Source organism: Mus caroli, chromosome 2 (assembly GCF_900094665.2).
Source record: "Mus caroli chromosome 2, CAROLI_EIJ_v1.1, whole genome shotgun sequence".
NCBI lineage: Eukaryota > Metazoa > Chordata > Mammalia > Rodentia > Muridae > Mus > Mus caroli.
This window is the reverse complement of record NC_034571.1, coordinates 97,033,248-97,057,285: the sequence shown is the minus strand read 5'-3', so window position 1 is coordinate 97,057,285 and position 24,038 is coordinate 97,033,248. Positions and strand designations below refer to the sequence as shown.

The window sequence follows — 24,038 nt, the reverse complement described above, 5'->3', positions numbered from 1 at the left end:
TCCAGACCTTCGGAAGAGCAGTCGGGTGCTCTTACCCACTGAGCCATCTCACCAGCCCTGTTTGTTGTTTTCAAGACAGGGTTTTTCTCTGTAGCCCTGGCTGTCCTGGAACTCACACTGTAGACCATGGTGACCTTGAACTCCAATATTCATCTGCCTCTGCCTCCCGAGTTCTGGGATTAAGGGCATGTGCTACCACCATCCGACTGATTAAAAAGGTTTTTGCTTATGACTTCTATAGAAGAGTGCGGGGAGCTTTAGGTTTGTTTTTACTAAAGCCCCATCTAGTGTGAGACTGACTTGTGAGGATGCTAATAGTTTGAGTGGAAACACCAAGGTGTATTTCTGTGCTGGCTAATGTGGCCAGCTGGTGGTTTATGTAGCTTCTGGGCCATGATGGTTTGCTGGTTAGCACTGCCTGAGGCCTCTAAGCTGCTATACGTGCAGAGGTCCACCCAGCCTTGGTCACATGAAGAGCACTGGGCTCTTCCCTCCTGATAGATAACAGCTTTAGTGATAACTTCCACCAGTCAGGATGAAGTCCCAATAGGCCGTCTTCCCTTTTAATTCTGGAAGCACAATTAATTATAAGCTCTTTGTGCTGGCTAGTTGCAGCCCCCAGGTTGTTTTGAACCACTTCTGGTCTAGTGAAAGAGAGGGAGTGTCAGGATTTGAGAGAAACTGTATTTCTTGAAACAGCATTATCACATAAAGGCAGCTTACTCAGGAGACCGAAGCAGGAAGGTTGCCAGTAGTTTAGGCCAGGCTGGGCTGTATAGTAAAATCATTTCTCCAAAACAGGGAAGGAGGCTCAGTTAGTATAGTGCTTGCATAGTGTGCATAAAGTCCTGGGATCAATTCCCAGCAATGCATAAACTGGGCATGGTGGTGCCTGCCTGAAATCCTTCTGCTCCAGAGGTGGAGACAGGAGGTTTAGAAGTTCAAGGTCATGCTGGGCTATCGTAAGTTGCAGGCTACCTTGGGATACATAAGACCCTGTCTTTAGGGAAAGGTGAAGGAAGCCATGCAAAGCAGCCAGCTAGTACAGGATGAAAGCATACATGCCAGCAGAATAGGAAGTGCATCCAGGTCGATTCCAGCTGTCGCTGTCTCAGTCTCTCAGAGAGAGCTGTGGCTGTTGTATCCAGGAGCTGCTGGATCAGAGCGTGGGCATTAGAAAGGGTGTGCCACCAGCTGCTAGTGCTACTGACAGTGCAGGAGGGGGTCTCCTTTCTGGGTTTCTCTACAGTTACATTTGAGTCATTACTAATCAGCCATGGGGGCAGCTGATTGTTTTTAATTGGCATCATCATGAAAGAGGCAGGCAAATGATTATCGATTATTCCTGTTTTGTTTTCCCTTTTGGTTATGAGGTCTGCTTATGTCTGTATTACTTGTATATTTGTCTTTTTCATGTTACCCTTTCACTTTAGATAAATAATTTAGGATATATTTCAGTCTAGTTATTTTTAATTAGCATTTGGAACTTCTCCCTAAAATTTAAAAAGTAAAATATCATTCAGCAAAGACTGACGAGTTATCCCACTTGATCCCTTGGGTGTTTCATCTGAGGAGCTTGGTGTCCTGAAGTGCCTTCCTGACTGCTGGGTCTTCATCTTAGTGCTTCTGCCCTGAGACCCAGACTGGCTCCTCAGGACGACAGGCACAGCTTCCTTCCCTCCTTAGATCTCATCGGGGACCCAGGTTTGGCCTGATTGCTAGTGTGGCTCCCATGTAGAAGTTGTTCCCATTTGGTGCCATGCACTTGGCTGCGTGCCAAGCTTGGCAGTGAGCAAGTTTCCTGCTTCAGAGCTCATGCTGTAGAGCAGTCTTAACCTGTGGGTCCCCTACATGCAGATATCCTGCATATCAGATATTACATTACGGTTCATAACAGTAGCAAAAGTACAGTGTTATGGTTGGAGGTCACCACAACACGAGCAAGTGTATTACATAATCCCCTCTGCTTTATAGGATGAGGCAAATTCTGGGTGGGGGAAATTAGTAGGTTCTTCCACTAAGTCATTTGGTTTAGTGGAAAGAGCTGCGCAGAGCAGAGAAAAAGGACAGATAGTCTGGAGGTGTGGGCACATCACAATGATGCTTCCAGAGGCACGGGTAAGGGAAGGGTGGAAGATTGTAGAGCAAAGCCTTCAAGGAGCTCTGAGATGAGTCCCTGGGCAGAATGGTTAGCAGCTGCATAGGCTGAAGGCAGGAGTGTGGGTTGGGTTAAGGTTAGGGATCAACAGGGAGGCCAGTAGGGCTAGCAGCAAGAAGGAGGTAGGCGTGGGGATAGACGTTACTAAATGCCACTAGGAGAGCTCGTGACAGTGGAGCGAAAGCTTTGTGTGCTTTTAGCACACTGTGGTAGCATCCCAAGCTTATAGAAGGATCTCTAGCTGCCGAGCTCACTGCAGGCTGTGCTGGGATATGGGTTGAAGCAGGAAGAGTAACCCTGAAGCTGCTTGCTGTTATGGTGGAGTCAGCTGGAGCAGGAGAGTGTGGCTGGGAGCAGAATTGGAGGGCTGTGAGGAATGGCTGGACTGTTTTGAAGGTGTCACCAAAAGGAAGTACTAGAAAGTCAGGGTTGGGTGAGAAAATGGAGGGTATGTTTAACACAGAGCTGGACAGTTAAACTCTGGTGGGGAGGCTAGTAGAACTGTTTTACATCAGCGTAACGTCTGAGATGTCTGTGTGTAAATGGATCTGTATAGGAATCGTACCTAAGGGTATGACAGGTGGGGAGAGGTCTGCAGTGGAGATAGAAACTTGAGAGCCTTGAGGGTACTTTGGGTCTTGACAAAGCTGAGGAGCCGACCAAGGCATGAGAAACATAGGCACTGAGCAGGGCTTTCTGGCCTGTAGGAACTGATACCCTTTTTGTTATCCTCAATGTCAGCCTAACCTCTCCACGACTGGTGATAAGAGCCGACCCCGTAGCCTTTCTGGACATTCACATAATGCTATCTTTGCACAGGCCAAGGCTGTCTTGAAATTCATTGAGGGGATCTCGGAGAAGACTCTAAGGAGTACTGTTGCCCTCACCGCTGCCCGAGGAAGGGGCAAGTCTGCGGCCCTGGGCCTGGCTATCGCTGGAGCAGTGGCATTCGGGTAAGGCTTCCACATGGGAGTGTGCAGGATTTGAGTCAGGCACCTGGTGGAGTTGTCTCTGGTTCCTCATCAGGGCTGTCCACCATGTAACTTCTGTCAAGGTCATGGGTATTTGTTTGGAAGCTGCAGCACTGCTCCCCTGGGCCACTAGGAGGCACTCTAGGCAGTACCAGAGCTCTTTTGTTTGCTACTTAAGTTGAACAGACACAAATGCAAAGAAAACCTCTCATGGTGAGAGTGTCTGACTAGCTTTGGTGATTGCACAAATACAGGTGAAATACGTTATGACCTTGGTTGGTGATGGGTCTTATTTGTTTTCAGTAAGGTATTATTTTCTGTCCTTGGCCTGTGTGTGCTTTGCCAACTCAGATGATGGACCTACAACTTTGTCCTCCATGTGCCGTCTTCCCTGGTGATGCTTACAGAGGCTGTGGGTACTTTGTATGTGGATGAACCAGGGCCCAGGGGATTCTCATTACCCAAGATCCTCCAGCAGGTTGCTGCTGGTAGAGATTTGACCTTGGGCCCAGCACCACATAGCTCCATGACTTTGGAAACCTCAGCCTAGCTAGTGATGAGTGTGAGGCTGCCCTTCCTGTCAGGATACCGGATTGGCAGCAGTGTGTGGGTTCTGCATGTGGATAGCTATTCTTTTTTTTTTTTTTTTAAAGATTTATTTATTATATATAAGTACACTGTAGTTGTCTTCAGACACTCCAGAAGAGGGCGTCAGATCTCCTTACGGATGGTTGTGAGCCACCATGTGGTTGCTGGGATTTGAACTCTGGACCTTCAGGAGAACAGTCGGGTGCTCTTACCCACTGAGCCATCTCACCAGCCCCCGTGGATAGCTATTCTTGTAGTATGCCTTGGCACTGATGAAGTAGCCCTGTGTCAGGGCTTGCTACTAGCACATCGATAACCCGTTTGTCTCAGTTTTGCAGAGGTGTGTACTCAGGTCTTGGTTGCTTTAATCTTCTCCCACAAATTGTTCCTCCCTTACCCTGCTGTTGTCTCTGGTTATCACTTATGTTGACAGAAGCAGCCAAAAATGATTCCTTAATTTTATTTGCTTCTTTAGAATGTTCTAAGTCTCTTAATTTCTAAACCACCTCCCCCATTTTTCTTTTGTTCTGCAGGTATTCCAATATTTTTGTTACCTCCCCAAGCCCGGATAACCTCCACACGTTGTTTGAATTTGTATTTAAAGGATTTGATGCTCTGCAGTATCAGGTAAGAAAATCGTGTAGACTGTTTGCTTTAGTGCTAGAGTTCTGCCCAGTGGTCTGTGGAATGCTTGCTTTCTCAGTAGTGACTCTGAAACTTGTCATGGGTTTGACTCTTTCTTCACCAGGAGCACCTGGATTATGAGATTGTACAGTCGCTGAACCCCGAGTTTAATAAAGCGGTGATCAGGGTCAATGTGTTCCGAGAGCACAGACAGACTATTCAGGTGAGGCTCATCTCAGACCTGTTCTGCAGGCCAGCAAGGGTCGTGCTGTGTGGACCTAGCTGTGTGGGGTTTGCCCATTTGTGTGATTGGTTTGCCCTGCCCAGCAGTGGTGCGTGAGAAGGCTGTTGCAGATTATCAGCACCAAGTGAGGATGGCATTCAGGTCAGCTGTGGGGGAAGTGATGTTGTTGGATTGAAAAGTTGAGTTTGTCTCTGACTGTGAAAGGAGTGGGACTGAGAGGATGCCCAAGAGTGGGAAAGGTGCTTCTCATCAGTTGAGGTTTTGAGACCTACATCTGCAGCTGGAACAATCACATCACCATTTCAAAGGAAAAGAGCTTTGCAGAATGTGCTGGGAGCGTTGTGTTTTGCCGATGTCCTCTTGCTCTTTTAAACAGCATTTCCTGGAAAGCTCCACAGATCTCTGTAAGCCCAGTTTCTGAAGGCCTCGGTGTTGCTCAGTCTCTGTGAGGCTCATGCGACAGGATTGCAGAGGCACAAGGCTCACTGGCTCTTGCTGGACAGATTCATTGATTGCTTTTGACATTAGATTGGAATGGGAAGTGAGCGAGCCAAGTAAACTTGGCAGTTTATGATCCTTGAATCTTATGCCTGCAGTGGCACTGGGTGGCTCTGTCACGGCATACCAAGGCAGATGGTGACACCACTGTTTATGCCTTTCACCTTTACCCTGGAGTCTCTGTTAGTTTTATTAGATACCTCCCCCCCCCCTTTAAAAATTCTGTGTGTGGGTATTTGACTGCATGTGTGTCTTTGTACCACATACATGTCTGATGCCCTTTAAGATCAGAAGAAGGCACGGGATCCCTGGAACTGGAGTTAGAAATAGTTGTGAGCCACCAATGTGGATGCTTGAAGTGAACCTGGGTCCCATGGAGGAACAGTCAGTGTTCCTCACCGCTGAGCCATCTCTGAAGCCCCCGGGTCTTTTTCTAGTCTCTTCCTTCTGCCCTTTCAGCTCACTGCTGCCTGATTCTCTGAGCTCGGGGCAGGGGGGACTGCAGCTAGTGTGGGACGGGATTGGGGCTAGGGCCGGCATTGGCTCTGAGAAAGTGCATCTTCCTAGCCTGGAAATTGAGAAGAAGAGGTATTGAGTTAAAGCCTGCCTGCTTCCTGGTGGCTGCTTTCTGTAATTTTCTGAAATGCTTATTTAGTTAAGAATCAAGTTGTGGGGTCCCATGAAAGATTTGTGACCAGAAGCAAGTAAGGCAGATTCCGCCCCCCACCCCCCACCCCCCAGGTCACCTCCAGATCAGCCCAGTCTTGCTTTCTTGGGAAAGCCCCGAGACCAGACTGTGCGTGGCCACCGTGCGTGGCCAGTGTTCCCGCTGGAACCAGCAGTACTGAGGCTGTGCTCTGGCTGTGTTTGTGCCCATGAGCAGACATGCCGTACTGCCCTCCAGCTGCCTGCCTTTCCAGTCTGCATCTGCTTGCCACATCTCTAGACTGAGGCTTGCAGGGCAGGTTGATGGACTTTCAAGTGTCAAATGAGGTGCTAAAATTTGTGTTGGTTTTCTAGGACAAGTAGAGAATTGCTGAGCTTTAGACCTAGCTGTGTAGCTGTCTAGTTTCCTGGGATTTTCCCAAATTCTCCTTTACAAAATTTGCTACCTTCATATCACTTTTTGGTTTGGGTTTTTAAGTCTCACTCATGCTGGGTACAGTGCAGCAAACTCCCGAGTTTTAGTTTTCTTTGTCTTCCAGTTCACTGTCCTCCTGTCTCAGCTCCCTAAGTGTACTGGTTACAGGTATGAACCATCACAGCTGTTTTTGTTGCTGTTGTTTGGTTTGGTTTGAGCCAGTCTCCCTGTGTAACCCAGACTGGCCTTAATTTAATTCACTGTATAGCCCCAGGCCAGCGTCCGATCCTCCTGCTTCAACCCCTACAGCTGCTGTAAGAGCTGTGCAACCTTGTCCAGCCTCTCTGGGAATTTGGCTTTTGCAGTTTACAGACTTTTGAAATTGGATTATCTTGAATTATTTTAATTGGTTATTTATATTGCCTCTGTGGCCATTTAAAAACAGCAGAAAGCCCTAAAGCAACTGATGGATTGTTTGTGTATTTAAGGATGAGAGAGGTGGGGGAGAGGAGCGGTGGGAAGACAATGGATTTAGGAGAGAGCAGCTGCAGTCCAGGGTTACTTTTGGCTACATAGGAAGCTTGAGGCGAGCTCGGGCTACATGGCAACCCCCTTGCTTCCCTCATCAGAAGGAAAAAGAGTAGTTGGAGGTTGCCTACCATCCCAGAGGTTGGTGATGTTAGGGCAGAGAGGACAAATCAGAGACCCAGTACCACGTGCAGTAAGAGGTGAGCCACCTAATCGGAGGCTGAAGAAAAACGGGAGATGGAAAAGAGGGAAAGGAATGCAGCCACTGTCAGTCAACTCTGTAAGCCAAGCTGTGGACAATATGACCTTACCCTTGTTATTCACCTTACTGTTTACACAGTAATCTTGCTTCTTCCTTAGGCAGCCATTGAGCGGGTTTTCCTAGTGTGTGTGTGTGTGTGTGTGTTGTGTTATGTATATTTATGAATGTGTGTGTACAGATGAGTGTGTTGAGGAGGCTGAAGGTCTGCATAGGGTGTCCTCCTTGTTTGTTCTCCGCTTAGTTTGTGAAGTAGGATCTCTCACTCACTGAGCTTGAGTTCCCAGGTTTGGCTAGATGGACTGGCCAGCAAGCCCCAGGCAGCTCACCTCTGTCTCCTAAGCATGGGGGTTGCAGGTCTGTGTGCTGTGCTTTTATGTGTTGGGCAGGATCTGAACTCATACCCTCATGTTTGTGCAGCAAATGCTTTATTGACTGAGCCATCTCCTTACCCTCTTCTCTGTTTTTGTAGAAAAAAGAATATGAGGCTCTGTGAGATGGAGTGACCTCCTTCCTCATGGTCATGTAATCAGTGATTGCAGTGTCTGGTTCCAGGTGTCCAACCTGAAGCTCATTTCATTCTTGAGCTGCCAAAAGTAGAAAGTGGGGAGTTGTGGGAAGAGAGGAAGGGGACAGTGCAGTGGACAGATGGGGCTTCTCAATGAGTCATTGGTCCTCACCCGGTACTGTGGATTTAGATGGCTACATTTACAATCTGTATCTTTTCCCCACAGTACATCCACCCTGCAGATGCTGTGAAACTGGGCCAGGCTGAGCTGGTTGTGGTAGATGAAGCTGCTGCTATTCCCCTCCCCCTGGTGAAGAGCCTGCTTGGGCCCTACCTGGTTTTCATGGCATCTACTATCAATGGGTAAGGTGCCTGGTGGAGCTGTTTGTCACTCTTCTCTGTGATCCTGCAGATTAATAGGAATGTAAAGAATGTGACCTGGCCACGAAAAAACAGTTCAGCATCACTAAGTCTTTGGGAAACTCTTGCTCTTTCTAGGGTTTCTTCACTGGGAGCTACCTCATAAACTGTCACTCCCCTCTGGTTAAATGTCCCGAAAAACTGAAGAATTTTGCTTAAAAAGTGCCAGCTATAAGCAATGTCCTATATCTTAGAATGTACCTCCTATATCTTAGGATATAGAAATGTAATATTAAAATAGATATAGTTAGCATTAAAACAGGCTTATACTATTCTTAAAACTTTAAAATAGAGTTCATCTTGGTATGGAAAGATCGCAGAAAATAGGTAGCAAACACAAGGGAAAGTGTCGGTTATAGAATGCAGGCTTAGTGTCGCGCCTACAACCCTAGCACCTAGAAAAGAAGTTTCAAAAGGTAGGTGTGGGGAGATGACGGAGTGTGTAAGAGTGTTTGCTTTGTGAGCCCCAGCATCCGCATAAGGAGCTGGACATGCAGTAACCCAGCACTGGGGCAGGTGGTCGGGCTCGGGGGGGGGGGGGCAGCCAGGTGGGTCAGGAGAGCTCAGTGCTCATCCTGACTGGGTGGTGGGGTGGGAGCTTCTAGTTAGTGAGAACCTGTCAAGATGATAAGCTGAGAGAAGGAAGGAAGAGAACTCCCAAGAACTGCTCTGGTTTTCACACGTGTACACATGATCTCACGCACGTGTATACTCTGTGTGCATGCTCCACAAACAGACCACATACGTAGATGGAAATAAACGGAAAGAAAAGTGCTGTCAGCCAGCTCTGTAGGTGTATTGTGTATGTGTTCTATACACTTACTTTTCTTTCCATTTATTTACTTATTCTGTTTGTTGTTCTGAGACAGGGTCTTAACTCTATAGAATAGGCTGGCATTGAACTCAGAGATCTGCCTGTCTCTGCTCCCAAGTGCTGGGGTGAGAATTGTGTCTCCACGCCTGACCTTCTTTTTCATTTTGAACAAAACCAAAGTTTACATATTGTTGTTAGTAGACTGTATGTATTGTGAAATCTGCTTAGGTCAATAAATATGTGTACTCAGTGAAAAGATTCCTATACAGAAGTCACATCTTCACAAAAGAACTCTGTGTTTCAGATTTATTACTATGATAACTTAACATCAAAAGTACTTAGATAAAACTGATTTTTACCTTTAAAGACAGCTTTATTGAGATAAGCTTTGCATTTTATATTGCTAACACATGTTAAGTCTATAATTGACAGTTATACCACCATGTTCATGATATTCAGTTGGGCTTCCATACTCCATAGCCTGGAGTGTACACAGCCCACTGTGTATTTCTGCAGGGTGACTTGCTCCAGGGTTCCAGATAAAATGGAATTGTACAGTGTGTGGTCTCTAAAAGACACTTTGAATATTACATTGATTTGTTTTACATGTGTGTGCATACGTAAGCCATGGCAAGCATGTAAAGGTCGGAGGGCAGCTTGTGGGAGTCTGCTGCATTCTCTTACCCTGTGTGTTCCAGGGATCAGACTCAGTGTGGTCTTCTGTGATTGGCCTTTTCACGGTCTCTAGTGCTCTCTCTTTCTTGGGGCTCGCCCATGGAGCTGTGCCAGTATTTCTTTCCCTTTTGGGCTCCATGATGCTCTGCTGTCTGAGGTGCCCTGCTAATTCTCCTGTGGGAGCATTCGGATTCTTTCTGTTTGGCTGTGAAGCTGGTGTGTACATTTAAAGAGAGATTTCTGTGTGGATTTGTTTTCACTCCTTTTGGATAGGTGGCTGAGCAGTGTTACTGGGTCAAGTAGAGACTGTAACCATGTGACATGTGACTGGATTGTTTTCCAGAGCAGCCACGCACTCTAATTCCCAGTGTTTCAATAACTTGTGGACAAGAGTGATCCAAAAAAGCTAAATGGGAAAGTGAGGAAATAATTCATGTTTTATATAACTTGTATGAGACTCTACTGTTAAAAAATTTACTACAAATTACTATTTGGTTACTATACCAAAGTTTGTAAGTTAAACTTTATCATTGATGCATATATAGGAAAAGCATGGCATGCATATGGGATTCAGTTGGAGCTATGGAATGTTCTCTGCTGACAGGGGTGTACTGTGTGAGGACTGTGGATTGAACCTAGGCCCTAACATGCTGGGTGGGCTCTCCACCACCAACTTAGGCTAGGCTGCTCTGCTTATTTTTTCGATTGGGTTAGTCATTTTTTTATTATATATGAGGCTCAAGGTTTATATTCTAGGCACAAGACCCTTATCTTGTACAGTATTTGCAAACATTCTCTTTCATCTTGTTGGTTTTTCACTCTGGACAACCATCTTTTCAGACATTAAAGTGTAAGTGTTACTGCTTATATTTATTCATGTATTAAACAAACTTTTTTGCATTTATTTATTGCGTGTGTATGCTTATGTGTGTTGTAGTATATGAGTGGAGGTCAGAGGACAACTTGCCAAAGTCAGTTCTCTCCTGTATGCTAGCTCTGGGGACTAGCTTCTGGTTGTCAGGTTTGGCAGTGTCATTACATTGCTGGCCTGAATTAATTAATTAATTTAATAAAAAGGATTCCTTTGGAGGAATTTGTTCTGTGGGGTGATAAAGAGGAATGAAATACTTCAACCTTGTAGCTCTTGTTCATTTTATATAAGTAGTATCTGACTAAATGCTTAGCCGTGGAATGCAGTTGATGAGCACTATGAAGTGATGTAGTTGAACCCCCAGCAGTGTGTGCCCTGGGACCATTTGTGCCTGTGACTACCAACAAGGAGGAGATGCTCAAAGATGGAAAGCTGGCTCAATGAGCAGATTATAATGGTTTAAGTTTTTTTTTTTTTTTTCTCTCCCTGAGACAGGGTTTCACTGTGTAGCCTTGGCTGTCCTGGAACTCACTCTGTCTGTAGACCAGGTTGGCCTTGAACTCAGAAATCCACCTGCCTTTGCCTCCCAAGTGCTGGGATTAAAGGCATGCGCCACCATGCCCTGGCATCTGGTTTACGTTTTAAAATTCTATTTTGTGCTTGCACGTATACAGGTGCCTCCTGGTGTGCTTGTTTACTTGATGGTTCTGTCTAGAGGTCAGAGGTCAGCTTTTAGGAGTCAGTGTTTTCTACCATGTGGGTCCCAGGGTTTAATCCTAGGACACTAGGCTTGATAGCAAGTACTTTCCCCACTGAGCCATTGCACTGGCCCCAGATCAGAGGCTCAGGTCTATGCTGTCACTCTTGCCTTACATCAATCACCTTTTCATTTAATTAATTAATTAACTAACTTGAATTTTTTAGATTTATTTTATCTTACATGTATTTTGCCTGCATATATGTCTGTGCATCATGCACACGCCTAGTGCCTTCAGAGGTCAGAAGATGGTGTCAGACACCCTGGAATTGGAGTTATAGATGGCTGTGAGCTACATGTGGGTACTGAACTGAACCCAGACCCTCTACAAGACGAACAAGCATTCTTAATCTCTGAGCTGACTCTACAGCCCTATTTTTTATTTGTTTTTTATCTGTGGGTGCGTGTGTGTATGTGCGGCATGAGCAGCTGTGGATTAGGTCAGAGTACCACCTCAGGTATTAGTCTAGCCTTCTGCCTTGTTTGAGATCGTCTCTTGTTTGCTGTACACCAGGCTAGCTGCCCTTTAAGCTTCCAAGGATTCTCCTTCCTTTGCCTCCTATCTTGTAGGAACATGGGATTCTGGACATATACTACATGAAGATGCCAAGCCTGTCTTCATGTGAATTCTGGACTTCCAAACTCAATCCTTATGTTTTTGTGGCAAGCACTTTACTCATTGAATCATCTGCCTATCCCTATCTCACCTCTTAGGTGAAAATAATAAAAAGAATCACTTGGGACATTGGAAAGTACCCTGGCCTCTTTTACAGAGGACTCATTTCCAACATCCACATGGTTGCTCAAAACTATTTGTAATTCCATTTTCAGAGGATATATGCCCTTTTCTAGCTTCAGTTGGCACCAAGTATGCAGTGGTACACATGTGTTTACATGTAAGCAAAATACTTATATCCATAAAATAAAAGCAGATAAACCTGACAAAAGAATCACTTGAGTGGTGGGTTTGTTTGATTTTGATTTCCCACATGGGAAAAAGTCTCTGTCCATGTCTTCATATAACTTCTGTTAGCACCGACCATTAGACTGTGTAGCATTGCTCCAGCCTCACTGGCTAAATGCTTCGTTGACATCATCTTTCAGGCCTTATTTTCAGATCATAGTTCTCTGAAGTGTGTAGCACAATCCTTTGGGGATGAGGCTTAAAGAGATCAAGTTTTCTATCCAAAGCTACTAAATTCACACCAGTGCTTGAATCTGAGCCTGTATGCTTCCTAGCCAAGTTGTATCTTGGTTCATCTCCTAGGGCTCTTCCATGGGACATTTGTGTGCTATGCATGCTGGAAGTTCAGATTAGAGAGGCCGTCTTGGTTTCATCTGCCTTTGTCTTTCTCCTAGCTACGAGGGCACTGGCCGGTCACTGTCCCTCAAGCTCATTCAGCAACTCCGTCAGCAGAGTGCCCAGAGCCAGGTCAGCACCACTGCTGAGAACAAGACCACAACGACAGCCAGACTGGCCTCAGGTACCGTCCTGTCCCAGGACCTCATGCAGTACTGAAGCTTGATGCTGTCTGAGAGTGCTAGGAGGCGACAGCAATCCTGAGAGGCCAGTGGAAACATGGCTTGGGTCTTTGGATCCCTGGGGCCTTTTTGGTCCTTACTCTAAAACATGGGTAGGGTATGTTGACTTGGTAAATATTCAACCCAAAACATGTTAAATCACCAACTTGACATTCTTGAGCCACAGATATTTGGACATCATGTCACAGATAAAGTGCAGTATTTCTATTGTTAGATGCTGTGTGTTGAGTAATTGTTTCTAATCGTGTGTGTTGTGGCTGACAGCTCGGACATTGCATGAGGTTTCCCTCCAAGAGTCAATCCGATACGCCCCTGGGGATGCAGTAGAGAAGTGGCTGAATGACCTGCTGTGCCTGGATTGCCTCAACATCACCCGCATCATTTCCGGCTGCCCCTTGCCTGAGGCCTGTGAGCTGTATCCTCTGTCTCACCAGCCCTGCGGGGCTGAAGCAGTTAGAGAATGGGTTTGGTTTGAGCTGGGTACAGTGGCATATACCTGGAGTCCTCTCCCGGATTTGGGAAACTGAGGCAGGAGGACACCATGGACCCACCATTTAGGTCCAGCTCAAGTAAAACAGTCAGCAATGAAATCCCTGCCTTTTTGAGACAGGGTTTCTCTATGTAGCCCTGGCAGTCCTGGAACTCACTCTGTAGACCAGGCTGACCTCGAACTCACAGAGATATGATTGGTTCTGCCTCCAAGTGTTGGGATAAAAGGCATTCACCACCACTACCTGGCAAGATCTTGCCTTTAAAAAAAGGTTCTTTTGTTGTTGGTTGGTTGGTTTGAGGAACATTTTCAGTTTTGTTTCTCAGGTTTCTCCATGGTAGTTTCTGCTTAGAACACTGGAATTCTATTCCCAAGCTGGGGGAAATCTGTATTTTTTCTGGTGTATCTTCTTTTGAGTTCCCTGTGGTGTATTTTCGTGGCTTAACTCCAGGCCAGCTACTATGTTAACAGAGATACCCTCTTTTGCTACCACAAGGCCTCTGAAGTTTTCCTCCAGCGGCTCATGGCTCTCTATGTGGCTTCTCATTACAAGGTAAGTAACCTGCTCTGACATGCCCTTCCGCAGGGAGCAGTCCCCAGGGCTTCCCACCCCTCCTGCTACTCAGGGATCCAGGTGGCCATTCCACTGGGACTTGAGTGTTGAAGCTGGCAGGTCCAGTGACCTTACTGGAGAGGTTCCCTGTCAGCTTGTGTGCTTGGACTGTGTGGGAGCTCAGGGGTGAGAGCTGGAGGGGTGGGGCAGTGTTGCCTGTCTCTAAGGGCAGCTTGTCCTGCTGAACTAAGGAGCAGGGAACCTGAGCCTCGAGTACTGAAACCCAAGAGAATCGGGCAGGCTGCGCGGCTGCTTCCTGGGGGTGTGGGTATGGTAACGTGTTCACCAGCGCCCGTGATGGGAGGCTGAAGCGTGGGGTTAAAACGGTGGCATGCTCTCCTGAAATAGCCGTCAGCCTCTTCTCTGGAGCAAGCTCACTTCTCAGGTGGGAAGTCAATACTGTCAAGCAACTACTGCTCCATGTAACTCAGCCAGTGTTGAGCCTGAGAAGACAAGGCAGTAGGTATTGGAGGCACAGTCTCTCTGCAGCCATCGTGAAGAGTCACCTTGTCACAGGGACAATAAGCACTTTGCTAGGTGTCCAAGTCGCACTTGGCTTTGGGAAGGGCAGAACTGCAGTCACCATCAATTCCCAGTCAGGCCTGTGAGTGAAGGACTGTAGGCGTGCATCCCACTGACCATGTGTGTGCCCCACAGAACTCTCCCAACGACCTGCAGATGCTCTCAGACGCTCCTGCACACCACCTCTTCTGCCTCCTGCCACCTGTGCCCCCCACCCAGAATGCCCTGCCCGAAGTGCTTGCAGTTGTCCAGGTACAGAGCAGAGAGAAACATGGCGTGGCACTGGTTTGGGGAACTATTGGGCATCAGTGTGGCCAGGGAAGCTGTTGGGTCCTGACATGGATCTAGGTGGGTAGGTCCATTGAGGCAGGTGATGGTATGCACTGGAAAGAAAGCTGGATATAGGCAGCACTGGCTTATTTCTCTTTCTTGTACACATGAGTAGTGTAAACTTAAAGGCTACATGGAGAAAGATGTTTATCACCTGGGGTGTGTGTGTGTCTATGTCATTTTTTCCTTTCCCTAAACTTGGGATTATAGATGTCACACTTGCAGTGTGTCAGTGTCCACGATGTACTGCACAGTGCTCTATTTCACGTTTACACAGTATCTGTCTCGCCACTTTTCTGTCTTGGAATTTGTTCTGCCCCATACAGAGCTGTGTGTATCCTGTGTCTTAACTGATGTGCGTCTAAGTGATACATTCCACTTGACCTCTTGTTCTCGGTCTTTTGGTCTTGGGGCTGGAGGATGTCAGTAAGTTCATAGTAACCTGCCACATCCTAATGAGGTCGTGTGGTCAGTGTGGAGCTGGAACCCAGGATAAGAAACAGTGCTTAGAAAACTTGGTTTGGGGTCTGTCTCAGATGATGCTTGGGATCCGGAGCTAGAGCATGCCTTCCCTGCCTTGGTTTCCCTAGGTGTGCCTTGAGGGAGAGATTTCTCGTCAGTCCATTTTGAATAGCCTTTCTCGAGGCAAGAAGGCTTCTGGGGACCTGATTCCATGGACAGTGTCGGAACAGGTGAGGGAGCGGCTGCCCCTGCGTGTCTGAGTGTCAGGTTGTTTGTGTTGCTAAGTCACTGGTTTGTGTCTCCCACAGTTTCAAGATCCAGACTTTGGAGGCCTTTCTGGTGGACGGGTTGTTCGAATTGCTGTTCACCCAGATTATCAAGGGGTAACATGGCCTCTCTTCTTTTAAACCTTGTGTGCTGCTCTTTAGTGGGCTCCTGGCAGCCCTTTGGGCAGTGTGCCTAACTGTTGGAATAAAAAGATGGATACACCGGTGACATTTTAGGTGTACTCTGCTCAGGAGAATATAGCTAGAGCTTGAGGGTGGGCCGGGGACAAGGTTGTTGGTGTAGACTCCTTCCTTTCCCTACCTGTGTTAGAACGTAGGACTTGTTGAACCAGGTTGTTTTTCTATAACTGCCTTCTGTCGCTTTGAAAGGCACACTGAGGAGTGAGCTGTAGAGCGTCCCTTTCTGGCAGTGGCACACCAGCTACCGTTAGGTCCAGGTTGCAAGTGGGCTGTGGTTGGAGGGTTAGGCTAACCTAAGAACCCCGCCGTGTTTGTGGGTTGTGGTTGGAGGGTTAGGCTAACCTAAGAACCCCGCCGTGTTTGGCCCAGAGCCAGCTTTGACTACAGTGGGTTTTATTGGTAGCTTTTTTCCAAATGCAGTTTGACCAGGAATAAATGCTTTAGAAGCAAGGCACAAGTAGCTTAAACAGACTGAGAGTCTTCCCTCTGCTGTATTCTTGTGTGTGCTCATAGATGGGATATGGCAGCCGAGCACTGCAGCTGCTGCAGATGTATTATGAAGGCAAGTTCCCTTGTCTGGAGGAAAAAGTCTTGGAGACACCACAAGAAATCCGCACCGTGAGCAGTGAGGTAACAATGTTCTGGCAAAGCCAGAGTCCTGGGTCTGAGAGGATGGTTCTCTGGGCTCTTCTGCATTTGGGCAGCTAGCCACTTTCCTCAGCTTAACACTGTCGAGTCTCAGCCTACTCACCAGTGTCATCTGCTGCTGCAGCAGACACCCCGGGAGTAAACGTGCTTCCTAGTCTGCAAGTGTGCTGCATTGCAAGCTGGAGAACGTCTCCCCACCAGCCTCTGTCAGCATTAGCCCACTTTGCCTTGCTTGAGGCTGCCTGCACTAGTGACTAGCTTTCACACTCACGTGCTTGGTGGTTTGTGTAACGCCCGTGCTTGTGGGCCTTGACTTACACCAGACTCGGGAGGGTGACTCTCCAAGGTCACGGGTGTCAGGTGACAGAACCACAACTGCATGCTGCATTTTCAGAGCCCTGCCCCTGTCCCTTCTAAAGTGTAGTAGGCACTGCTAAACCGTGGCCTTTCCCTGCTTTTGGTCTTCAGAACTCGGTGATTGCACATATGCTTCGGCCTATACCTGTGGGATAGAGATCTCGGGACTCTTGAGTCCTATTTGGGAGCCATAGGGACACAGAAGAAGTCTGTTGTTGTGTAGTATACTGGATGGCTTGAGAACACCGCTAGCCTCTTGCTTTGCTAAGGGAGTAATGTCTTCTTAGGCTGTCAGCTTGTTGGAAGAAGTTATTACTCCCCGGAAGGATCTGCCTCCCTTGCTCCTCAAGTTGAATGAGAGGCCTGCAGAGCGCCTGGATTACCTGGGGGTTTCCTATGGGCTGACCCCCAGACTTCTCAAGTAAGTGCCTGCCTGTCCTCTGGAGCCAGCCCCCTTCAGTGGAAGACGACAGTTCTGTGGGTGGTATCTTCCTTTGCAGCTGGGGTCTGTGTCGTTGTCTGCTGCCTCCTCCATCTGTCCCTCCTCCTGTCCCTCCTCCTGTCCCTTCTGCCTTTATTTCTCAACTTCCACGAGTCATAAATGGTGACACCCCCCTCCACCCCCCTTTTGTAGGTTCTGGAAACGAGCTGGATTTGTTCCTGTCTATTTGAGACAGACCCCAGTAAGTGAGGCTTGGGGTAGAGGAGGGGTTGGGTTTGTGTTTGCAGTTGGCACCTCCTCCTCCAGTTGCCTTGGCTCCTCCTTGATGTGCCCTGGGCAGGTGTTTCTATATTTGTTAAGGTGTTGCTTGTTCAGAGGCGGGTTGGTACAGAGTGATTCCTTCCTGACCCTTGGAAGGTCTGGTGCATCTGTGGCTTTGTGCTCCATTTTCACGTGGCAGGGGTACACACGGACTGATTTGTCAGATTGTAGATTCAGTCCTGCAGGCTGGAGTTCCCTAAGTGTGTATAACAGAACTGAGTATTAATGGGTTCTGAAGGAGAGAGGTGGGCAGCAGATGATTGGGAGGGTGAGAAACAGCGGTGAGTTCCTGGAATGCAGTTTGTGTCTGTGGGAAACAGCCAGTGCATGGGGAAGCCTGAAGCTTGTTTTCTAACAGGTAAAAGCAGCAAGCAGTGAGGAACACTGGTGCTCCTCATGGTGGCAAATGCTTGTTGTAGCATAGTGGCCTAGCCTGCAGCTTAAACCTAAACCAGATGACTGGAAGGGGCCAGAACTGAAGAAAGTGGTCAGGGATAGAGACAGATGGAGCTTGGAGAGAATGCCACAGCATTCTCATTTTTTAAAAATATTTTTAAAGATATATTTATTTATTATGTATACAGTGTTCTGCCTGCATTTATGCCTGGACATCAGCTCCTGTTACAGATAGCCACCATGTGATTGCTGGGATTTGAACTCAGGACCTCTGGAAGAGCAAACAGTGCTCTTAACATTTTCATTCTTAAATGGAACTTTCAAGTTGTCTAGTTCACCACATAACAAAACATAGGAGATGTTTCTTGGTGGGTTTCAAACAGGACCCGAGTAGTCCAGTGATGGTCGCCCTGGGTACTCAGCGTAGCTGCTACTGACGCTCACTCCTGCTCTGCGGCACTTGGCATCTCCAGGTTGTATGGACTTAGACGCTGCTGACATCACGTAGAGCACGAGGACAGGTGGCTACTGGATTTGCCAGGACTGGTGCTCAGAGTGGAGTAGGGCTTGTTACAATTGGTGATAATGGGAGGTGGGGATATAGGCATGAGTAGACATTATTTCCCAGAGGGGAAGGGAGTGGAGAGCAGGGTAGCTGTGGCATGTGCATGAGGGAGGACATGTTGGGTAGAAGATTCTTGACCTTCGTTCACTGTAGACACTATTTACAGGGAATGTAGGTAGAGAGGGCTGACTGCAGGGGTGCAGGCCTTGTGGGGTCAGGACACTGAAACCCAGGACTTAGAGGTTTGCTACCAACTCATCCCTCACTCCAGGAGGGTCATGGGGAGTGTGAGTGCAGCAGTAAGAGAGTGAAGATGTCCAGTCACTTCTGTTTTCAAGGCCCACAGTGCTGAAGCGGGCAAGCACATGTGTCTTGGAGAATGCAAATCTGGTATTCAATTTTGGTGGTGAATGCCCATTTGAAGTCTGGCATGTGACATGGAGACTTCCGTGCGGCTGGCAGGGAGCGGAGATGGGCCCGTGCCTGTCGGCATACTTGTCTAGATAGATGGGCTCGTGCCTGTCGGCATACTTGCCTAGATAGACAGATGCGCTCAGCAGTTGCTTGCAGGGAGGACGTAAATTTGCGAGCCACAGACAGGCCATAGGCATCCTTTGACCTTGTCCCTTTGACCTTTGTCCTTGTCCCTTGACCTGCTTGCTCTGACCTGTTGTTGCCGTTAGATGCTGCCATGCAGGCCTGAGAACTTATGTAGTAAAGGGTCCAAAACTCTGTAACCTTGCACCATGTCAACCCCTAGTGAAGCTTGAAGCATCCAGAGTCTGAGGCCAGCATGGGCTACATAGCAAGACTGTCTCTTACACAAAGCATGTATAAACATACCGGCTGCCAGCTGGGCGGCTGAGTTTGCTGGGAAGTTTCTGCTTTATAAGGAACAAAGTTCACTGACAGGGTGAGGGATTGAAGCCTGCCTTCATGGCCTTGACTTCAGTGAAAGGAGTGGGTGCGGAGCAGAAGTCAGGCCTGACCTAAAGTCCTGCTGGACCTGCTCCAATCCCATGGCCTCTTAGGAGACTGCCTACCATGCAAGCCCATGGGGGCAGGGTGGGAGCACCATGACACTGGTACCAAGCAATAATGTGTGTCCCCTAGAACGACCTGACTGGGGAACACTCATGCATTATGCTGAAGACACTGGCCGATGAGGATGAGGCTGAGCAGGGAGTTTGGCTGGCAGCATTTTGGAAAGGTAAATGCCAGACGAGTGGAGAGGGGACAGTGAGGTGATAGACCAGGGCACCTGCAGATTGCTAACTGCCTTTCTGTGCCCTGCAGATTTCCGAAGACGGTTCCTGGCCTTGCTGTCATATCAGTTCAGCACCTTCTCTCCTGCCCTGTCTCTGAACATCATTCAGAACAGGAATGTAGCCAAGTCAGCCCAGCCAGGTGAGCTGTCACCCAGGAGCTGAGGGCTGCTCTAGTCCACAGTCTCCATGCTGCCTGCTGTTCCCCAAGCCTCTCTCCTGCCCAGGCTGTGCCTGGATTTCAGTTGTAAGACAGGTTCACACAGTGGTTAGCTGTGGAACCTGATTGAAACCTGGGTTCTGAGGGGAACTAGCTCAGTCTCTGGGGCTCTGTGTTTGCGTATTTATGAAATAGCACCAAGAATATGTCTCAGCCTTCTGACTGGTATATAGAAGAGCTATATAACTATAAAGCTATATAGCTTTATAAATCTAGAAAGCATAGAAATCATTGTTTAGTTGGATGAAAATTTTAAAAATTGCATAAGAGGTCATAAGCAGTCATTTTGTTCTATTAACAGTTACATTTATATATATTTTTATGTGTATATCTGTGGCTATGCACACATTCTTATGTGTATATTATGTCTTGTGGGTTGTATTTTGATGGGAAAATCTGGGTTCTTTGACCTGGGCAGAGCATGTCAGGTGACCCTGGAGAAAGAGTGACAAATGGGGAGAGTGGAGGTGTGTCCTTAGAACGTTAGGGCGAGAGGATCTTTCTTGGACCCAGCATATTGGTGGTTGTCTGAACTACCAGCCTAGGATTATGTTATTGGTAGCAAGGCATCTTACCACATTTACTTAGAGACTTAGTGTGCCTTATTTTGCCTGCATGTGTGCATTTGTACCTGGTGCCTGTGGCGGTCAGAGGGCGTCAGAGTCTCTGGAAGTTGAGTTATTGTTGGTTGTGAATTACCACATGTGGGTTCTGGGTTTTCTGCAAGAGCAGCGAGTGCACGTAACTGCTGAGCCGTCCAGCCCCTTCCTGGATGGCCTTGTGTGCTGCGTCCTATCCTGCGAGGGCTGCAGACTGCCCTGACTGGTGGGCTCTTGTTGCATGCACAGCCCTAGGCCGGGAGCATCTGGAGGCACTTTTCCTTCCCTATGACCTCAAGCGTCTAGAGATGTACTCTCGGAACATGGTCGATTACCACCTCATCATGGATCTGATCCCAGCCATTGCCCGCTTGTACTTCCTGAACCAGCTAGGAGACCTGGCCCTGTCGGCTGCCCAGTCGGTAGGTCACCTGGGACTCCACGGGGGACAAGGGAGGACAGTGGAGCTGTTGGTGCTGGGCCCTTAGATGAGTGCTTGGAAGGAGCTTTGTGCCTTTAGCCCTGGCAGAGCTGATGGTGGCCCCTCCTCACACTGCAGGCCGAGGTGAGCAATGTGGCTGTATTGTTAGCAAGCAGACTGCTACACTTTGAACCCACACTCTCCCTGCCACCTTGCCGCCCTACCAGAAGGCCAGGCTATCCTGCACTCCGGATGTATGTGGTTTTTTTGTGAAGTCGATGTTTTTTGGGACAATGTGAGCTAAAGTGCATTTTAGGAAGGAAGAAGTGTTCCTGCCTTAGTTGCAGGAAGGAAGAGAAGATGCCAAACCCCACTGCTGCTCTCTGGTTTCTGCTTCATCAAATGAGGCAGCTCCATTCTAGGCTATTGTAATGTGCAAGGTTATCTTGGAAACCAGTCCAGCTGATTCTCCTTCCTTCAGGCTCTTCTCTTGGGAATTGGCCTACAGCACAAGTCTGTGGATCAGCTGGAGAAGGAGATCGAGCTACCCTCAGGCCAGTTGATGGGGCTTTTCAACCGCATCATCCGCAAAGTTGTGAAGGTAACCTTGGTCCATGGGCAGGATTTTGGTCTTTCCAGTAACATAACACATCCACTCTTTGTTTATAATAAGTACTAAAACTTAGATGTATTTGCACAGATCTACACACACACACACACACACACACACACACACACACACACACACACACACACGGTGGGAGTGGGTGGGTGGAGTGTCCGCCAGTGTCTGTGAACTGGATTTCTTCTTAGAGGCCCCACTGCTGGGATTTGTATATACTCTGCCTGTGTCTATGCTTGTGCTGTGATCAGCTATGTTCTAATGTCTGAAGCATCGCTTTGAGTACTTTTCTTTAAGACACTGAAGAGTGAGTGACAGACCCCTGCTGCTCCTGCATCTTTTCTTTCCTCCTGTTGTGTTGTCCTTGTAGCTGTTCAATGATGTGCAGGAAAAGGCTATTGAGGAGCAGATGGTGGCAGTGAAGGATGTGGTCATGGAGCCCACTATGAAGACCCTGAGTGATGACCTGGTATGTCCCTGCTGTAGAGGTCCCAGTGTTCCCCTTGGCCACTGTTAGCCTGTAGATGTAGACCACCCTCCTCCTCTGCTTCGGAGCTGTCCTGCAGGCTGGAGGTGCTGATACATGGCTTGCATTTCTGTATCCTCAGGCTGAGAGGTAGGAGAGTTGTTCACCAGCTGCTGTTTAGAGAATTGCAGGTCAGCCTGGGATACAGAACAACTGAAGGATTGGGTCCTCTGCACTAACTTAACTAAGTGGCACTCTGTAGGTCCAAAGCCAGTGTGGTTCTCCCTGAGTGTGTGAGTGTGGGAACCTCGAGGCTGTTGATGCAAATGTTGGTTACCCCTTTGATGCTTTTCCAAATGTGTATTTTATAGGTGGGCATAGTGTAAAACTGTATTAGCTGCTCTTAGTGTGGGGAGTGTACCTCAGGAGGAAGTGTTTCCTCCCTGCCCCCGCTTCTCCTCCTCCCTGACCGCTGCTCTCTCTGGCTGTGGACCACAGGATGAAGCAGCAAAGGAATTCCAGGAGAAACACAAGAAGGAAGTCGGGAAGCTGAAGGACATGGACCTCTCCCAGTAAGCCCCTCCCATCTCAGGGAATCAGTTTTTTCCAGTCTCCACGGCCTGCAGACTTTGCTAAAGGTGTCCTACCACACACCCCACAGGCTCATAACTGTTTCAGAAGTACCACAGCTGAGATCTGCAATCTGTCTCATTCCCAGGATCGCAGAGTTCTTGTCACTTTGGGTTTGTGTTACTGCCTGGCCCCTCCAGGAAGGGGATGCTGAGCAGGACACCTCCCACCTGGAGTAGTCCCTTCCTCATGCTTGTCGTTTTCCTTTTGTCCCTGTTGAGTGTTACTTGTGATGTTTCCTTTCTAGCCACCCCAGGGTGACAGATCTGACAGTCGTGCTGCTTCAGGCCTTTTGCCCGTAACTACTCTAGGCTAGGAGCCACAGAACTTGTCCGCAGCCAGGCCATTGGTTGATCAGTTTGAGCAATACCATAAGGCCATTTCAGGGTATCAAGCTGGTTTTTCTTTGATGTGCCAAGACTGCTTTATCTGAAAGAAGTGAGAGGTTTCAGAGTTGGTTGTCGGAGGCTGGTAGGACAGGGGCTGTCCCAGTGAGGACAGTGATGACAGGGGGTGGTAAAGGTAGCTGTGGCACACTGCCTTGCCATTGGTCCCTGGTGACCCCCTTTCCTCCACTCTTGGTGTGACTCTTCTGTCCAGTGGGACTACACCTGGCTGTATGCCTGTCACCCCCTCTGCAGCTTACATGCTAGTGCAGCTCTGGTGTCTCCTGGGGTGGGCATCTTATCACTTTCTTATTTTCTTTTGAGCAGTCTCTCTTCTAACAGGCTTTGACATTCCCCTCTTCTTACAGATATGTAATTCGTGGGGATGATGAAGAGTGGAATGAAGTTTTGAGCAAAGCAGGGCAGAATGCCTCCATTGTTAGTTTGAAAAGGTAAGGAGGGCCTGGTGTCCCACACAGCTGGGCTGTGTGGCTGTTCCTGGGAAGCAGGAGGCAGGAGCGAATGCTGAGGGAGGGGTCATGGTTCTCTCTTGAGTTCTCTGGGGCCACCTCGGTAGCACACCTAAAGCAGACAGTGTCCTAGGCTTGGATCTCTTCCTTCCTGTACTCAGCGCCAGGGATGACAGGGCCAGAGTTGGGCCAGGTATGTCCACTGCAGAGTCTGTCATGTGAGTCACCTTGTCCTTCCTTCAAGGCCAGCAGTTCTCAAAATCCTTGGTCTTAGGGCTCTTTTATGCCTTAAAAGATGGGACCTTTCTTTATGCAGGTCTTTTTTGTAGCTACTTCGCATAGAAACTGAAAACCATTTGTTTGAAATAAATAATAGTATGGGTTTGCATTTAAGTTTTTGGTTGTGGGTTTGGTGTGTTTGTTTGTTTGTTTGTTTCCTTTTTTCTTTTCTTTTTTCTTTTTTCCTTGATGGTGATCAAGTACAGGGCTTTATATATGCTAGGCAAGTCTTTCACCATCCAGCTAAGTCTTGAGAAAGACCCAGTTTTACTTTGGCCAGTCTCATTCATCTCTGGCATACTGGACCCCAGCCGGCTTCCGGTGTCTGCCTCTGGTCTTGTGGTACCCACTTACCACAATGAGACAATGTAAGGAAGAGACAGAGAATGGAACAGGCAAGGAAAGGATCAGTATTGAAATGGTTTTCACTTCCTCGGCCACCTCGGCATCCTGAGGTCACTGAACACCGTTTCTCCAGTGTCTCATCTGCAAAGTGGTGCGTTTTCATGTAGCAAATGCCAGCGCTCCT

The 24,038-nt window shown here is 48.0% G+C and overlaps 1 protein-coding gene across 2 annotated transcripts in view; it reads left to right on the top strand.

Moving 5' to 3' along the window:
• Positions 1 to 24,038, top strand: part of Nat10 (N-acetyltransferase 10) — a 41,026-nt gene that overhangs the window by 13,806 nt on the left and 3,182 nt on the right. For both annotated transcript variants that reach the window (XM_021156192.2, XM_029474186.1), the window contains exons 9-28: positions 2,978 to 3,111; positions 4,251 to 4,344; positions 4,466 to 4,564; positions 7,686 to 7,822; positions 12,356 to 12,480; positions 12,803 to 12,953; positions 13,485 to 13,581; positions 14,299 to 14,415; positions 15,084 to 15,185; positions 15,264 to 15,338; positions 15,936 to 16,052; positions 16,715 to 16,848; positions 17,062 to 17,110; positions 19,265 to 19,361; positions 19,448 to 19,558; positions 20,485 to 20,657; positions 21,138 to 21,257; positions 21,649 to 21,747; positions 22,243 to 22,316; positions 23,129 to 23,212. In XM_021156192.2, coding sequence (XP_021011851.1) covers positions 2,978 to 3,111; positions 4,251 to 4,344; positions 4,466 to 4,564; positions 7,686 to 7,822; positions 12,356 to 12,480; positions 12,803 to 12,953; positions 13,485 to 13,581; positions 14,299 to 14,415; positions 15,084 to 15,185; positions 15,264 to 15,338; positions 15,936 to 16,052; positions 16,715 to 16,848; positions 17,062 to 17,110; positions 19,265 to 19,361; positions 19,448 to 19,558; positions 20,485 to 20,657; positions 21,138 to 21,257; positions 21,649 to 21,747; positions 22,243 to 22,316; positions 23,129 to 23,212 — 2,189 coding nt within the window. The remainder of the gene's footprint in view (positions 1 to 2,977; positions 3,112 to 4,250; positions 4,345 to 4,465; positions 4,565 to 7,685; positions 7,823 to 12,355; positions 12,481 to 12,802; positions 12,954 to 13,484; positions 13,582 to 14,298; positions 14,416 to 15,083; positions 15,186 to 15,263; positions 15,339 to 15,935; positions 16,053 to 16,714; positions 16,849 to 17,061; positions 17,111 to 19,264; positions 19,362 to 19,447; positions 19,559 to 20,484; positions 20,658 to 21,137; positions 21,258 to 21,648; positions 21,748 to 22,242; positions 22,317 to 23,128; positions 23,213 to 24,038) is intronic.